Below are 18,703 nucleotides of genomic sequence, written 5' to 3'. Positions count from 1 at the left end.
CTTACGTAAATGAGTGTATCAACTCAAGGCACTATGAGGCTTTTACAATATTCATGATACTTGAAATTAGTTTATTTTAGTATTTAAAATATCCCATTCTTAATCATTTGTTTAACAAAAGCTCTTCATCTTTGCTTTCGAAGTTCTGCCTAGACCTTATCTAAATAACTATATTCTGAATTGACTATTAAATTAGTAAGGCCTCCTCTTTGCTTGATTTATAACAATGATAATGACCATTATTTATATCTGCATTTTATTAACTGTTCCTTACAAGTCCAAATGATGACACTCTTTTCCTGGATGAGCCCACAGAGGCAATGCACCTACAATAACAAACATCTACTCCCATCAGCTGAGTGCCACGTAGGCCTGAGCATGGCCCCATGCTCTTTACAAATACAGTATCCAACATTGTTCCAAGAATTGACAGGTATTAATATCCCCATTTATGGATGAGGAAACTGAGAATCAAAAGTTCAGAGTTAATTTCCCACCAGTACACTACTGTCAATTAGTAAAACAAAGAACCAGGTTTTATCCTAGCTCCAAAGATTATATTCTTTCTAATTCATTAAATTAGTCCACTTAACTGCTGAGAAAAAAAACCAAAACCACACCAAAACAAAAAAAAAACACACAGCAATCCGGAGCACATGAGCAGCACCTTCTGTCACCATCCCTTCCTGCACGGATGTAATTAACCCATCTAATGGGATATACTTCTCATGACAATAGAAATTCTTTCAGCTCAACTATGTGCTTTTCCAAAGGTAGTAGACTCCTATTGATTTTCTAGTGAGAGAAACATTGTTTAAAATTAAGGGATAAAAAGCTTTGTGTGCTTTGTAAAAATGATCACACCTAGTTGGGTGAGTCCTGAAGAGTGCAAACCCAGCAATTTACCTGGTTGTTGTTGGTTTTTAATAAAGGTGGCGGGGGTTCGTGATGGAGGGGCGAAGAAGCTGAGCTGCTTTCACTGTCGCTGCCGTCACTTAAGCTAACTCTGAAAAGACACAGAAGTCACACGCATCAGTACAGGTAGTTCTTGAAACATCTACGGACGTAGGCGCAGAGAGCAAAGAATCCAAACACTAAGCACCAGAAACTTGCTTCGACTCCCACAACCGCTAACCCACACTGGCACTGACTTTGTATGGAACCGTGCTAAGTGTTTTAGTAGCTGTTTCTCACTGAATGACCCTTATTTCAACAGATGAGCAAAGAGACTTAGACTAGGTCACTCGCCTCCGGTGAAGAGGCAAAAGGGGTGGTTCTGGGATTCAAACCCAGGCAACGGAACCCAAGGTTGGTGCTCAGCCCCTATATTGTACTGGCCCTATTTATTCTTGTTATCTCCCTGCTCGAACTCCACCCCACTACTATCACCCAGTGTGCTACCCAAGCTGGCAGGTCAGCAAAATTAGACTGTTTGTAGGTTACTGCCTTTTAGTTTCTTTTCCGCCCTGCTTCTTTGCTACATGTGAACCCAGGCTGTGGGAGTGGAAGCAACTGCTGAGAATCGGGGCAACAGGCCTGTATGACTGAGAGCTCGGGGTGACACTGAGGACAGGCTGTGTGAACCCCACCAAGTATTTCTACTCCATAATGATGCAAGGCTGTCCCCAGTTTTGACCACTGCTACAATTCACCAGAAATATACTGCAGCAACATGAAGAGACAATGTGTTTGGGGTAACCGCTTTTGAGAGAGAGAGTATCTTTCAACAACCAAAGACAATACAAAAACATCACCCCTCCCCTGTCTCTTTTCAAAACAAAATGGAATTTTCTTTTTACCCAGGGTAGGAGATATTTCTTTATTCTACTCTACTGAATGTATACCCTCCTTCTGAAACGTCCTTCAGTGTTTGCTCTCTCTTTGGCTATACAGACACCTAATATAATATTCTTTTCAGAAACAGAAAATGCTTTAGAAATCAGGAGAGTTTTTCTTTCACTCTGAATAGGCAATCACATTCCAGCTCTATAATATATTCAGATAGACAAGATACAAGATAGGAAATGAAAAGGATACGCCGGGACATCCTTTTAGCAAAAACGGATGGAACTTGTTTTTCTTAACTAAATTACATTAATGAAGTGTTCCGTTGAAGCGCTGCTTTAAAATGCTTCTTGACTGAAGTGGAAGGCTGAGTATTTAAACTGATTAAACAGTTGAGACTTCGCAAGTGCAAGGAAGACCAAATGTTACACTGGCGCTGCCGTACTAACAGCCCATGTCAGGCGGGGGGAGAAGCAGGCAATCTGCAACAACGGAGATCCCATCAGACAGCTCACAAGCCTGTGTGATTTGACCCACCCCGACTCAGGGCACAGGGCAGTGAGTGGGTGGGCCATAGCCCATCACGGCATATCTAGATTTTCTAAATAAGAGTGTAACTGGAAATTGCCTAAATAGGTCATGCGTTTCTCATCAGGTAAATCTGAGAGCTGCCAGCAGTCAGGTGGGTATCAATATGCTCACTGCCATGTTCCAGTCCATTTTTAGATCTTCCTGTCCTACGAGTTAGTTTCTGTCTTGTCAGATTAAAGAGTTCTAAAGGGAAATGTTATAACACCAAGGCTCTAAGGCTCCTTGTTTTCTCCTGTTGAGAAAAAAAATACATATAGATAGAGAGCGAGGGAGCTGGGTGAGTTTGGGAGACAAGGTGGAGAAAGAGAAGGTGGGTGTTAAACACTGATTATGGCCGCAGGGAAGGTTTGCCAAAAGATCTGATAGGGCGCATATACTCACTCCGGGAGCCCTTCTCCCGGGATCCCAAGGAATTACCAATTAGGAAACACATGATCTGTCCAGCTGGGATTAAGAAGGTATTCTTTTGAGGAATTCTAGGGCCTTCTACACAGTAATGGATAACGGGAAAAGATTTAATGCGATGTATTACAAATGTAATTGGATTTTAAGTTCAAGTAGATTCATATTTTTTCTACTCAAACACATTCAAGTAAGCATGCCTATTTGTTTTCCTCATGATAAAGAAATAAAACCCTCAAGGCAATTTCAAGTTGACTATTAATTATAAGTGACATGAATTACCATCTTATAATGTGGAATTATGCCTCACAGCATTAAAGCTACTTAAGGAACCTAATTGTCAGTACACTTAAAAGGAATTTATTTGCTGGAAAACACACACAGGTGATCCTAGTTTTAATTAGGTCACACACATAATTCACTGACGCTAATTATGTCTTTCTAACTACAAACAGCAAACATGTTGCCTCAAACTCTGAGGCTATAGCAGTGGCTCTCCAGAAACTCTTCAAATGAAAATGGAGTTGATTTCAACAGTCAGTCCTGCCACCTTGGAACAGACTTTAAAGAACAAGGACTCCTGATAGGATGTTCTCCCTATAGAATTTGTAGAGAAAAAGCCTCTGCTTTCTGAGAAAAGGGATACACAGTTCCCTGTAGAAAGGATGACGATAAGCATGCCTAGGTGACCCAATTTAAATGAATGTGACCATTTTCTACCACTGTTTTGGGTATTGCACACCTTCACCATGGTTATGCTGGTAAGTCTGGGGAAAAGGCATGATTGCATTGCAGGGAGACGCGTTCGTGCCAAGACACTCACCTGCGGCTTCGGCTGCCTCCTCTATTTACAGGTCTCTCCATTTCGGAGTCATTGTCATTATCCTCTGCCTCATCTGATTCCTCCTCATTGTCATCAGAATGCAGATCTTTCATTATAGATCTCAAAGGACCTGAGGAATGACAGCGTGCCACAATTAAACACACTACTTCATACACCCTTAGCCATACTGGACATAGGGGACTGCTCGCCAGCACTGAACGTTGGCCCCCCTCCCCCCAAACCCCCCCAAATGGCTATATATATTTATACAATTGACAAAACAAATTTGGTAGTTTCTGGAATGTAACACATAACCAAAACACTACTGTTTTCACAACAGATGCCCTAGGATATTCACTGGAAAATCTCTATGTCCTAGGAATGTTTTTCTATGTATTTTTTCTTCCCTAAGAAAAATTACACCTAAAGAGGAACAGAAAGATCTATTAGTAAATTGAATGTTTTGTTAGGTTAATCCATGTATTGAAAAGTTGAGGCTAATAAATCACCGTGGTTGTAACTTGTTCTTGGCAATGCAGCCTTTGTGTGGTAGTTTTTGATCTATTAAGGTTTAGCTGTTCCTTTTATTTCAAGGTCAATTTCAGGTCAAGCAAGCATTTCAGTCAAGTTCAGATTATAAAGTATTTCAATTCCATGGTGTAATGTCCTATCTCTGATCTTCATATTGATCTTGGACACAAGGTCTTGTTCAAGCAACAATTTTATGCAGCCAATTTTTATTTTACCTTTTAAGAAATTCCTGGCAAAATACCAGCATATATTTACATAAATAAAACCATGCAATAAGTCAGGTGCCCAGAAAGTTCAAGAGAGTATCCAGTATTAGATGCGAGAGAAAAAAAACTAAGTCATAACTAGTTTTTATTCTAGAACAGGACCTAACTGGGAGGAAAAAAATAAAAATAAAAAACAAAATTCAGTGTGGCTTATTTTCACGTGACTGCTCTAAATGTGATGAAAACAAGATCACTCTTTTATGTTAAAGAAGAGATTGTGGAGGCAATCAAGAGAGTGAGAGGCACTTTTATTCTGGATTAGGCAATTCCTAAAGTCTAATCTAGGACATGAATATCTGAGTTATCGGTCAACTCTAAAATAAGTATTGATTCTCTGCAGTTTCCCACTCTGCAAAACCCAAATTCCTCTGCTTTTGTAGTGGGCTTGTATATTTGGAAATGAATGTAAGAAGAAATCTGAGTAGTCCAAATCATCAGTTTCTTTTATTTTTTCCTGGAAGTTTAGCCGTAGCTCAAATACACGCAACAATTTAATCCTTGTCCCCTCTCTCTCTCTCTGCCTGCCTCTCCGACTACTTGTGATTTCTCTCTGTCAAATAAATGAATAAAATCTTTAAAACAAACAAACAAACAAACAAAAAAAACAATTTAATCCTTGTCAAAACTTACACGAGGCCATCGGGAACTGAGTGCGGCCACTGAAAGAGCTAATGTGTAACACGATGCTTAAAACCAAATTACTCCTTCATATGATCTCACTTCTCAGGTTGGGGGAAAAAAAAAGGAGCCCTTATTTGAAGATTTCCACACACCAAAAAAATATAAAATATATATTTAACATTCTGGCTTACATTTGTTAGATTTCTTTACATTTAAATTTAAGTTCAAGTAGAGGGAAAATAAATTTTAAAGACCGCAAACTAACACTTGCCAAAGAAAACAGGTCTATTAATCTGTAGAATAAATAAATAAATAAAATGAAAGACATCCAGAAGGGAGAGTAAAAACCTATTTCTCTATGTCAGAGCCTCTCAACTCCAGCGTTTGCTATTGTATTTCCTTTGGGAGCTCCCTGGAATGGGCTGTGTCTATAATCCTTTTGTAAAATGGGACCCTGATGGCAGGGACTGGCAAAAGGGGAATTTCTAGAGGTTGGCCTCATACATCAGAACAATACTCAAGTGCATTCCTAGGGGAAATAAATACAACTGCATAAAAGCCAAGTTATCATTCAAATAATAAAACAGTAGAAAACAGACCATAAATCAACTCATTAAGATGTTTTATGAGAAAAAGGTCTCATCGTTTGCCTGGGAGATACAGATACCTTGTTGCCTGGTCTGGGATGGCGTGAAGCTGGAGCTGGAGCTGGAGCTGGAGCTGGCAGGGCTGGGCTGTTCAGACTTTAAAGAAGAAGAGAAAGCCATCATCAATAAATTGATGGTACACAACACATCTAACATTAAAAAAACAACATTACTGCTCAAAAACAGTTTCCTTTGCAAAAACAGTCCCACTCTGTGCAAGAAAAATTAACACACATTGCATTATGCCAAAAACAGTGGCCCAGGAGGACTATGGTATCCTTTTTGTTTTGTCCACCATGTTTTTACTAGATGCAGAAACAAGGATGATGAGACCAACACCTGGGTGTTACAGGGCAGAAGAACCTGGCTTTGATTTCACTCCTGTGTTTACTGCTATCCAAATCTCTTTTAAAAGATTACCTTGATTACCCTTTCTGCAATGTTTGATTGACTCAACCAGCTAAAACATAGTGGTAATGAGGCCAAGGTCATTAGTTCAATCACATTATGAGCCAGTTAATTTCACTCTGGTCCAAGGCCATGACCCAACCCTAACCCCATTCATCCAGAGTTCACAAATAGAGGTAATGTTCACAACGAGATCTGGCCAAGTCACACACATGAGTCAGTGGGAAATGTTGCCACTACTTTAAACACATACATACACACACACACCCACACCCACATACCATTCTCTATTCCACAGCCTACGAATGCAGGGAAAGAACATCATACATGTGCCCTACTCTCTCATCATGAATTCTCCTCAACCTCTGATACCCAGAACAAGTTCCACATCCTCCCTGACCTGCCCAACTCACAGCTGTCTTTCTTCTCCAAACCCACAGAAAATGTGGATCTCATCGGTTTGTTTATCTGATACGCTGTGGTGTTATGCTGCCTCTGATGTTTGTCCTTCCTCTCCAGTAGACTGCAGGGACTTGAAAAGGCAGGGGTGTGGGGCTCTCTCCTGAGCTTATTATCCTCTCATACTTAGCAAATGCATGCATACAGCAAGCACTCTGTATCTGGGACTGAAGGCAGAGCATGAGGTCCTCTGCTCTATCATCTGCCAGGTTTTATGAGGCTTCACAGTAGGTAAAGGTGGGAAGAACAAATACATGGAAAGAACTGTGCAAAGAAATTGATCATACGATAACACGCTTGAATTTTATGTATTTAGGCCAAATTTAAAATAATAACTTAATGTTGGACTGCTTCTATCCCATTTCTAATGTGCTCACAGTCTCAACTTGTTATCTGAGACATAGATAAGGTCTTTTCATGCCCAAGATCAATCTCTCTCCTTCCGACTTGGTTCTCTTGGGGACTAAGTTACGGGGCCATGTGGAAGACAAACTAAGAGCACCATGGGCACCAACAGAGGCCACTAAATGAGGAGGAGAATATCAGTTCAGCTTATAATGAGGTTTTCTCACCACAGATTCCTTTTCATCTCCGTTCCCAGCACTGAATCCCAACCCCCTTCTCTGCAGGCAACACCAAGATCCAGACTCGGACACAAGGAAGCACTTTCAGGCATTCCTACTGCACACTTCACATCCTCAGGCTGGATGGGAAAACAGGTGTCAGCAATCTACCACTCATTCCGCAGGAAAAGAGCCAGACAGGATCTCTAATGAGCAGCAGACGGCCACCAGCCCTTCACCACTGAGAGATTTACTTGAGATTTGCAGTACAATGTCCGACACGTTGCGGTCCATGGCCCACAAAGAAGAGCCGGTGTACAAGCACAAACGCCCGTGTGAGGGACCCTTCCATTTCTGTTGAGTGGTTCTTCCACTGTTGAACCACAAAGGGGAGCTACACTGTGCAAGGGCACTCAGTGAGCAGTTCTGTGCAATGCCCAGCTGCAAAACATTTCTCCCTGCAGCTGTGGAGTACTCCTTTTCCTCTCCAAGTTGCTCTTTTCAGCCATGAAAAGTGTCTGCAAACGGTATTATTTTGATAGCTCTGGAAACCATTTGGGAGCCAAAAGAGAGGTTTCCTTACAGTGAGTGGAGAGAGCTCTAATTCCCCCTCCTGCTGGACCAGTCATGTTGCACCAGACTTAAAGGGGCCGTTCTGCCAGAGCTATTTGCTGAGAGTGACATTAATTAGGAAAGCAAGAGGGGATGGTGGCCATCTCCCCAACCACCCCACGCTAAACTTGATCCATCTGTCTCAAGCATCATGCCAATGCCAGAACCAAACCTGCAGGCAGCCTTCTTTTAGCTTCTTAACCACAAACAAGGTTAATAAATCCAGTTACCAACCATCAGAAAACTGACGAAGAGTGAAGAACATAATACAACAGGAGACAGAGGCTTTCACTCAATGTTTATCACAACCACCATGCCTGATCCACAAAGCATTTGTGGTTCATGATAGAAGACACATTAATTCACTGACAATATTAAAATAGAAACGTTAAAGCAACAGAGGTGAATGGAGAAGATAAAATGTTGAATGATGGGCAGCAAATCCCATGTCCTGGAATGTTTTTGTAACCAGGACAAGGACTTACAGTTTGGGAGCCAAGGAGACAAGGAGTCTCACACTTCCATGGGCATTAGAATTACCTGGAGGACTTGTTAAGACACAGACAGCTGGGTCCACTCCAGAGTTCCTGAATCAATAATTCTGGGATTGGGATGAGAACTTGGATTCCATAAAGATTTTCTGAGCGATGCTGCTGCTGTTCTGAGGACCAACCAGACTTTTAAGACCCAATGATCAAGGTTCTGGAGAGCTACGGCCATGGATACTGACCAGAATCAGTTGGGGGATTCTCTACATGAGGAAATTCTGATTAAATGGGTTTGGTGTAGGGGTCCAGGTATATTTATATTATAAAAGTTCAAACAAATGATATTAACGAAAATTCCAAGTAGAACACCACTGATACTATGTTAGTCATTTTGTTCCTCTAAATGCAGAAGCATGTTTGGGAAAGAATCATAAATTTAAGAAAGTGTCTGAGGGAAAAGAAAAAAAAGCATCACAAGAAAAATGAGAAACTTACTGATGTAAGTAGTATCCCTTTATACTCATCAAAGTGTTTTGCAAGAAAACACTCAGAAAGAATGCAGTTACCTCTCAATAAAAACATCTAAGAAGCATGTACAAAATCATGTCATAGTGGATGGACCTTCAACTCACCCAGCCAAACCATGAACTCAACTACATGTTAACTGTTTGAAAGCCATTCTGCTACTAGATGAGGCCGACATGGTCTTATATTTTATCAAATCCAGCCAAATGGAGCTGTTCTTCACTTTAAATATGATTTTATTTTAAAATAAAATACAGACCTACTCTCCAAAAATGCAAATCCAGGATGATTTTATGAACTAGGAAAGGTGCATTTTATATATATACATTATATATATATATATATATATATATATATATATATATATATATATACACACACACACACACACCATAAAACAGGGCTACATTAAGGTCTTTTTTTTTTTTTAAGATTTTTAAGATTTATTTATTTGACAGACAGAGATCACAAGTAGGCAGAGAGGCAGGCAGAGAGAGAGAGAGGAAGCAGGCTCCCTGCTGAGCAGAGAGTCCAATGCGGGACTCGATCCCAGGACCCTGAGATCATGACCTGAGCCAAAGGCAGAGGCTTAACCCACTGGGCCCCTCAGGCGCCCCTAGATTAAGGTCTCTAAGGCACCCAAGGACTGAAAAGATTATTGCATCCTCTTTTCCCCTCCTTATGTCTACATGTGCCAAAACCTATGTATAGGAAACTTTAATGAGGTTCTGATTTCTCCCATTACTAATTTGATACTTTTTTTTTGAAATATCAAAACTCTCCCCACCCACACACAAAAAAAATTTCTGGCTTTTTCCTGTTGCTGCCCCAATGCACATGTTTATAGCTGACCTTCTGAGTAATCAAACACTAGACATGAAGTGTCTTTAAATGGCATGCTCCACAGTGACAAAAGTCTAGTCTTAAGAACCTCAAATTCGGGACACAAACCATAAGAGACGCTTCCCTACAGGAAACGGTGGTAAGAGAGGAGGTAGGTGGAGGGATGGTAAAGGGGGGATGGGCACTAAGGAGGGCACTTGATGTAAGGAGCGTTGGGTGCTACGCGCAAGTGATGTATCACTAAACTCTACCTCTGAAACTAATAATACATTATATGTTAATTAATTGAATTTAAATTTTTAAAAACTCAAATTCTATGACAATCATTATCATATCAAACATTCATTAAGTGTTAAATTTAGAGATTTCTCACCTTGCCTGCTCAAGCCTTTTTACAGTATCTAATAAAAACCTGACTTTATTCAGATTAAAAAAAAATAATCTTTAGTTCTATAGCTTACTGTGTAGGTTTCTTGGAAAGACTGCTTAGGCGTTAATGTCCTCACAGAGTGAGGGCACTAAGCCTCCTGTAGAAGTAAGGCAAAAACTCCCAGCCCATGACTCTTCCAGTGGAAGCTAATCAGCTTTTGGTTGCTACTACTTTTTTTTTTTTTTTTTTTTTTTACAATAGACCACATATTCCTCTTTTGCCTCAAAGAAGATATATCTTTACTACCAAAACGATGGCCTACCAAGATTTGCAATGGAATTGTCAACATGAAATGGCTATGCAAAATCATTTTGTAATAGATTTTCTACAGAAGATTATTTTTGTCCAAGACAAGTAAGAAAAACCACATGTTTACAACTGCTACAAGTTATGTGTTTCCAAAGAGAACACCTGTCAAGGCAGGTCACATGAGAGGGCTTTTACAATCTGGCATTGTTTCTTAACACTGGGAGCAGGCTTCCTCCTCAGGTAATCAGAAGACAGAAGTTCCACCTTTTCTCACAGGCAACATGTACTTATGAACAGAACTTCAACTTGATCTTTAAAACAATCAAAATAAAGAAAAAGGGGAAGAATAACCTACTCCTTTCTTTTTCCCCTTCAGGGGAAAGGGAGAAAATACAGTCTAAGAGTTAAACAGAAATTATTTTAGACACATTGCTATGTTTTTCACAAAATTTCTACCTTGTTTATTAAAAGAAAACACAAAGCCTGCAATAGAAATTCTTTTTTGCAGAAATATCCAGAAAGACTATGTCAAGGGTATTAATCAAAGAAAACACAAGGGTAAATATACTTTTATTTTTGTCTCTATTCAATTTTCATGACAGAACCACTAGGTTCTTGTCAGTTTAGTGTTTCCTTCACTAAAAATTAATAATCAGGGGCGCCTGGGTGGCTCAGTGGGTTAAAGCCTCTGCCTTCGGCTCGGGTCATGATTCCAGAGTCCTGGGATTGAGCCCCCCATCCTGCTCTCTGCTCCGCGGGGAGCCTGTCTCTCTGCCTGCCTCTCTGCCTACTTGTGATCTCTGTCAAATAAATAAATAAAATCTTTAAAAAAATTAATAATCATTGGACACCTTTTTTTCACAGCATATAGTATCTTTTAAAAGACTGTCTCATTTAAAATAGATGTGGACTGAACTTAAGTGGCAGTCACGTCACAATATAAACAGGTTTAACACTGTATTAATTAAGGTATAGAACATGATTTGATACATCAATTATAGCTTGATAAAACTGAAAAAAGGGGGGGCACTGGGCTCAGTGGGTTAAACCTCTGCCTTCGGCTGGGGTCGTGATCTCAGGGTCCTGGGATCGAACCCCACGTCGGACTCTCTGCTCAGCAGGGAGCCTGCTTCCTCCTCTCTCTCTGCCTGCCTCTCTGCCCCCTTGTGATCTCTGTCAAATAAATAAAAATCTTAAAAAAAAAAAAAAACTACCTTACTTAATTCCTCTTCTATAAGAAAGTGAAGATAATCCCACTCAACTTTCAAATATACATTTAACACATTTTTTTTAAATAAAGATTTTGTCTATTTGACAGACAGAGATCACAAGTAGGCAGAGAGGCAGGCAGAGAGAGAGGGAGGGGGAAGCAGGCTCCCCAGCGAGCAGAAAGTCTGAAGCGGGGTTTGATCCCAGGACCCTGGGATCATGACCCCAGCCGAAGGCAGAGGCTTTAACCCACTGAGCCACCCAGGCGCCCCCATTTAACACATTTTAAAAGAAAAATGACATCTATTTCAAACAAGTATGGAAAAAGGTTCATCACATGAATGCATTCTCTTGCCAATTCCCATTAATAGCTAATATATTGTGATAGCTGTTTCAATAAAAGGTAAGCTCAGAGTTAAGCATTGAAAAGTTAAGTATTGAAAAGTTGTGAAATAACACTTAGATCAGTTAATCTAACAAGAATGACATAAGAGTGACTTGTCAAAAAGCTAGAAATGAGAACTTCTTTCGTTTAGTTTTATATTAATACCTGCTTCAAAATAAATATGTTAAAAGAACAGAATTTTATGGTTTTAAAGATTTTATTTATTTATTTGACAGAGAGAAAGAGGGAGGGAACATGAGCCAGGGGGAGAGGGAGAAGCAGACTCTTTGCTAAGCAGGGAGCTGGCAGGCGGCTCTATCCAGGAACCCTGAGATCATGACCTGAGTGGAAGGCAGATATTTAACTGATAAGAGCCACCCGGGTGCCCCAAGACAAAAACTTTATGATATAGAAAAGTAGACATAAGAAAATCTGAGGGAACAAATGCCAGTCAATAACTTTAACCTCTTAATATATCTTTGTGTAACCTTCCCATATTATTCATTTGCTCTATCATGAGAAAGGCAAGCGCTACAGACTATGTCCCTCCAAAATTCCTATGTTAAAGTCCCAAACCCCCATATGATGGTATTTGGAGATGGGGCCTTTGGGAAGTGATTAGGTTTAGATGTGGTCATGAGAGTGGGGCTTTCATGATGCAATTAGTGCCCTAATTTAGAAGAGACACCAAAGAGCTTGCCCACCCCCCACACCCAACTCACTCCTTGCCCCATATGTGAAGACAGGGTGAGAAGGTAGCCAGATCCAAGTCAAGAAAAGAACACTCAGAGGGGAACCAAGTCAGAAAGCGTCTTGATCTTGGCCCTCCCAGCCTCCAGAATGGTAGGAAATAAACCCCTGTGGCTTAAGCCACCTACTCTATGCTATTTTGTTAAGGCAGCCCAAGCTGCTTAAGACAAAAAGATGTATTTTTACCCCCATTTTACCGCAGATGGAACTAAAGCACAATAAGACTAAGAGGCCAGGAGGGGATATTAAGGTGGACAGCACAGCACCCAGTTCTTTCTACCACACTGATTATCCTTGAAAAAGTGGAATTAATTTAAAGCAGTATTCCGAACACACTAACACCCTTTTATAACACCAGTCAGGGAATAGTTTTTTATGTCACTGTGAAAGCTATACTGAATATCCCTCTGTCCCTAATGTCCTCTAATGTCCCTAGTATCTTGTGTGACATCTTGCAATCAGCACCCAAAACAAACCAGTGATAAAACAAGACACTTCATCCCTGGGTCTGAATGTGTGCGTCTGTGTCAATTGCTTTTAACATTTGTCCAGTCAATACTACAAGAGATCCTGGCTACTCACCTCACTAGTTTGATACGTTTTGTTTAAAAAGCAGGGACTTTTCTCCTAGAATGGTACTGGTACTGGTCACAAAGACTGACATCAGACAAAACACTAAGCTCATTTATTTTATTTGCCTTCTAAAGTGATCTAGTCTTCTTAATCAACTTTTCCATACAATCTATATATACAACCTCCAGGGGGAAAAAAAAAAATAGATGTAATGCTTCAAATAATCTGCCAAAGGTCTTTCTTTGGAAACAAGGTGAAATTGGGGAAAGAACATTGGAGTACGAACTTACAAATTGCTGGACAATCACTCCAGTTACTGCTGGACAGTTACTCAAGTCTGTGACCACGGGGAAGACACCCCATCTCTCTTTGGCAAGCCCTCTCCATTTGTAGATATTATGACAAATTAAATGAGCTTGATGATAAATTTTACATGCATTCAGTCTGCTGGGCCCTTATAGTACCAAAAGCTATTGTCATGCCCGTCATGCCCATCATTTGCTTTTAAGAGACAAAGATCTGAAGAATTATCATCTCTACCATTAGCAAACCAGGAAAGGTCCTTATTTCTGTCACATATTCAACTTACGGACAAAATCATCCTGGATGCCAAGATAATTGGCTTTACATTGTGGTGCCTCTGTTTAGAGCAAGTGCATTTGCTTTCTTCCTTATTATTGTCATCCTCACTGCTGTCATTACATGCGGTCATCATTTGTGCCCATCACCCCCTGTCTGAGAACACAGAATCCCATTAGGAAACAAAATGGCCTTGGGGAACAAGGGTCTATAAATCTTTCCAGGAGACCCTTTTCCACACTTAGGGATGGCTATAATTTTCTTTTAGCTTCCTCTCTTTTAAACAGAAGAGTCCCAAGTCTTTTATCTCTCATCACCAGTTGTACTTCGAAGGCTGCTACTGACTAGTGTGGCCAGAACATATGATCTTTCAAAAAATCCAGTTGTTGCAAGATGGCATATGTGCCAGATGTTTTCCAAAAATCCCTCACTTGTTGAGAGCTGTAGGAATGAGAAATCCTCTGGAAACAGGCCATTTACACTTGCACCACCCCTAAGCATTTTGCTATTCCTTGAGCAAAGGCTGTGTGCAGAGAAGTTGTGTTTCACAACTGGCCATAAAATACACCACTGCGTTGTAATACCAGAGACGTATCTTTTAACCCGTCTTTCTACCCCCCCCCCCCCCCCCCCCCCGCTTTTGTGTATTTTGAGGATTAAGGCAGAGAAAGAAAAAAGTTACAAGTCAGAGGGCTTAGAAGCTGTAATGCCTCAAAACAAAACAAAAGAGAAAGAAAAAACAAGTTTCCTCATAGAATTGCCCCATAAATAACCATTACTGAAGCTGACCAATGAACGTCAAAACTCCACCGCTCATCAGTTAACAATAAGACCCGAAACTGTTGTCAGAACAACCATTCAGTAACTTGTGAAATAACCCACCTGTGCGGAGCACTTGCAGGACGCTCAAAATAATGTGCAAGTATTATATTCCCTCTCTCTGTAAGGGTAGTGCTGAACTGAATTCAGAGTTCTAAATGTCCATTATATGTGGCCATAGCTCTAAGCTTTGGAATATAAAATTTAAAATAGTCAAGTAAATTAAATAGAATGAATTCAGGGTATCATAAAGATAGAAATTAATTGAAATGAAGTAAAACACAGATACACCTGAAGAGATAATTTGACAAGACATTTAACTGCATTTTCTCATTAACTTTAGACCGTTTTTTTAAAAAAATGGCTTACGTGAAAATGGCCAAAGAGCATTTGATTGACACCTATAGAATCTTTATAGACTTACACAAACGTCAAGAAGTCTTATTAATTTTCATCTTTGGACATCTCAGAGAATTTTCCCCATTAAATGTGAAGCTTAGATTTACGATCATAGCAGCGGCATCAAGGTTTTGTTTTATTTGCCAAGACCTTTATTTCCATGGTGTTTTGACTTCCAAAATAACCAAAGTCCACTGGGGGAAAAAAAAAAGTATTGATTTGAAACTATCCAATCATCACCAGGTCAAAATGCAACATTTCTCATTATCAGTCTATTATTTATCACAAAGACTGTTGATAGTTGCAAGGAATAAGTCTTTACAAGCCTTGTATCTTCCTAATTAAAATAATAGTGCATTTTTCTCAGGTAACACTTTGAATCCCTTTCTTCTAGATTAGAGTGCTCCACAAGTTCTTAGGTGTGGGTGTGCATGTAAGGTGAGCCACAGGGGTAAAAGAAAAGAATAGAACCTTTATTTGCATAATACTTATTTCCTTGTTCTTTTAATTTTTCAAGTATTTCTATGTACCTTCTTGTACATGGTATGTTAGCACAGCTATAACTACAATTTAAAAATATACATACACTGGGGATGTGTGTTTACTGAAAGAGATAAGCTTTAAGATCAATCATTGATTTGAAACCTGTACAGATTTCAATCATTGGTTAGATAATAGATAATCATCGGTTTGAAATCTGTAATTTGTCTGTTCAAATCTGAATTATGTCACATAGATTTCAAATTCAGGAGTACTAGGTGCTAAATATACCAGGTCAGTATCATATCAATTTTTTTAATAGACCATCCAGATTTTTGTGTTTTATAATATTTTATGCTCAAAATTTACTTAGAGCTTAAATTTTAACTTTTAAGTTAAGCAGAAATCCTCTAACAAAGCTTCTTACTAAATAAAAAGTAACACAGACTTATTTAAAAGATTTAAAATGCAGAAAGACCTTCTTAAAAACGCAACACAAAATACTAAACGTGACCTCCCACACCCCCAAAATTTGAAATTATCTTCACTGTGGGTCTATCTGGTAATTGTATAGTGTTTGCTGAAAATGACACATTAAGTGAAACTGAAAATTTTATAAACAGCTTAACATCTAAATATGCTCTACTTACACTTATTTTTATTTAAACTGTTAGGTACTAACACAGAGTTGATAAAAATAAAAGTATTTTTGAGAATTCCCTTTGCTCTTAATGAAAATGAACCGAAATAGCAAAAACACAGCCAATTTAAGAGACTGTGCTCATGTGAAAACATTCGGAGGTGGACTTTTTTTGTTTGTTTTCTTCTCAATGTACCCGTCTTAAAAACTGTGGCATTTAGAATCAACACATCCCATGTTAATAATATTAAATTCTTGTCAAGAGCAGGAGGAAAGCTACGGCTTCTCCGGCTCTAAAGGAACCAACATTTCCATGCACACATATAAGCCCAACAGTTGCCTTTCTTCATAAATCAATCCTTTGTTGCACTTCATAATGAGAAGGCAGATTTATTGCCTTTTACCGCCTTTTCTCACCATCAGAAAGATGCCTATTTGGGTAATAGGACGTTTCTCTTCTTCAAGGGTGTTTGGGATTAGGGAGGCAGGGGCAAGAACCTTTAACATCTGCTCCCTTCAAGTGAATGACACCTCCAGTTCTCACCGCTGGAATGCTGAGAAGCAAATACCCCTAAGTTGACAGAATTCTCCAACGTGAAGGAGCACAACACTTTGAGTACACCGAAAACACAGCTCTCAAACACACATCTGGGATTTGAAGGTTATATTGTAGAACTGTAAAAACATGTCATTGTGCTGGCTAACACTGTAATTCGAATACCATAAAATCATCATCATAGAACAACAGGAGTTTGGAATAAAGACCCTTGATTCCATCGTCTTCAAGTTTCTCTAACTCTGCAAATACCTCTGAAGTACTGGCTGGTAAGACTTTAATCATCTGTGATCTCAACAGTGTACAGTAATAACAAAAGAGTTTATAATATGGACTTACATTCTTCTGGCTTTGTTTACTTATTTTTCCCTAAGGGAAAAATATGTAAGAACAGTGAACTTCAGACTTTGAATCAAAAACAAGAGAAAGGCTCGACAGCATCTAATAATTCCTAACCATCTGCCTTTAAAAAATACACACACACACATTCACATTCACCCACTCACTCTAGTTAGGCTAAACATTCTTAGCAAGTAAGTAGATCTTGATGGCTCTGAACAGAAGTTTCAGGAATCAAAGTGCTACTTTTGGAAACACTGCTGTCTTTAACAGGCTTCATGAGTCCTACGAGCAATATAATTAACCATAAATTAAAAGCAAAGAGACACCAGCCACTACAAATAAATAAAGTGGAACAGGTACTGGATTCAAGAAGAACCTCAATTTTTGGAGAAAACTATGTCTTCTGTCCGAGAATACAGAGTATTGCCCAGTGAGCTAGCATTTCTCGTTACTTTGGGCTATCTTTTGTCACTTAAGCAGTGCTTCTGACAGTTTTACAGGCTGTTATCCCAAGGACTTCAGTATTTATGGCCTTTATTCACTTGGGCTTTCTGCTCTTATCCACTGGTTACTAATCACTAAATAGATTTCTTTTTTTTTTATGGGACTGAAATTAGCTCAAAGGATGTCCTTCAACAATGGTAGCTCAGGCCAGCACCGGCTAAAGGTCTTCTCCTCGGCCTCTTCCTTGCTCTCCTCAATCTTCCCTTCCCTACACACAAGTTAATGAGGATTCAGATCCACACTGTTCGATTAGAGCCGTGGCCCACATGATTTACGGCATGCTCAGAGGATGGGTTGGAAATGTTTCAGAATTGATCCTCAGAAACTCATTCAATTTCAGTATCTCAAGAATGATTTAAAGACCTAAACTTGTTGTTTAATCTTCATGGGACGAGAGCATTCCATATTCATAAAATCACTATTCAGGAAAAACTCAATTCCACAAACTTCCAGCATCCGCACTCAGGCATGTCGGCTTCAAATATATACATTATATTTTAAAACTTCATCACATTTAGCTTATAATATAGCACTCAAATTTCTTCCTATATAGTCAAGGCTACTTAGTACCTTTTAATCCCCTCTACTTAAAACACCAAGTGCTGAAAAACAAGTAGGACACACAGACTCGTCCTTCCACTTAATTGCATTTGACTTAAACATCTAAGAGATTGGGTTTTATCTTATAACAATGTGAAATGCGTAATTTATCATGTCCTCTTTACCAGCTGGCTGCTAGAAACCTGAAAGTCAAATTAGTCTGGAAAGTAGTGTTTTCTTATAGACTAAAAATTTGAAAGAAAATAAGAAATACTGGTATTATTCTCACAAATTTCCTGAAGAACTGAGCAAATTGCACAGCTCCCTGAGTGTGGGCCAAGCCATGGGGGAAGATTGGGGGGGGGGGGGGGAAAGGGGGGAGAAATTTAGCTGCGAAGCAACACTAAGGCTTTACTTCCTGCTCTAGAATAGAATTTACTAAATATGACTCTTCCTGGAATGAAAGGGATTTACTACGATCAGCTTCTGTTTTCTCTGAAATTGTGCTGGAATGAAAACATTTAGAAAGGAAATGCTATTCCAAAAAAAAGTTTCTTAAGCCCTCTAGATATTTCCATGCCTGGATAAAAACAGTATGTTCTACCTCATCAGAAAAAAATTTAATTTATGAGATTAGTATTTACATGAAATTACTTTGCCCACTTATATAGAAAATTAGCTATT

The 18,703-nt window shown here is 39.3% G+C and overlaps 1 protein-coding gene across 2 annotated transcripts in view; it reads right to left on the bottom strand.

Annotated features, from left to right (window-relative positions):
* The window catches only part of MLLT3 (MLLT3 super elongation complex subunit), a 277,576-nt gene that overhangs the window by 13,033 nt on the left and 245,840 nt on the right, over window positions 1-18,703 (bottom strand). For both annotated transcript variants that reach the window (XM_059411570.1, XM_059411571.1), the window contains exons 6-8: window positions 5,687-5,762; window positions 3,602-3,731; window positions 907-1,006 (exon numbers count right to left, since the gene is read on the bottom strand). In XM_059411570.1, the coding sequence (XP_059267553.1) occupies window positions 907-1,006; window positions 3,602-3,731; window positions 5,687-5,762 (306 nt within the window). The remainder of the gene's footprint in view (window positions 1-906; window positions 1,007-3,601; window positions 3,732-5,686; window positions 5,763-18,703) is intronic.

Source organism: Mustela nigripes, chromosome 9, assembly GCF_022355385.1.
Source record: "Mustela nigripes isolate SB6536 chromosome 9, MUSNIG.SB6536, whole genome shotgun sequence".
Taxonomy (NCBI): domain Eukaryota; kingdom Metazoa; phylum Chordata; class Mammalia; order Carnivora; family Mustelidae; genus Mustela; species Mustela nigripes.
This window is presented reverse-complemented; position numbering and strand designations above follow the sequence as displayed.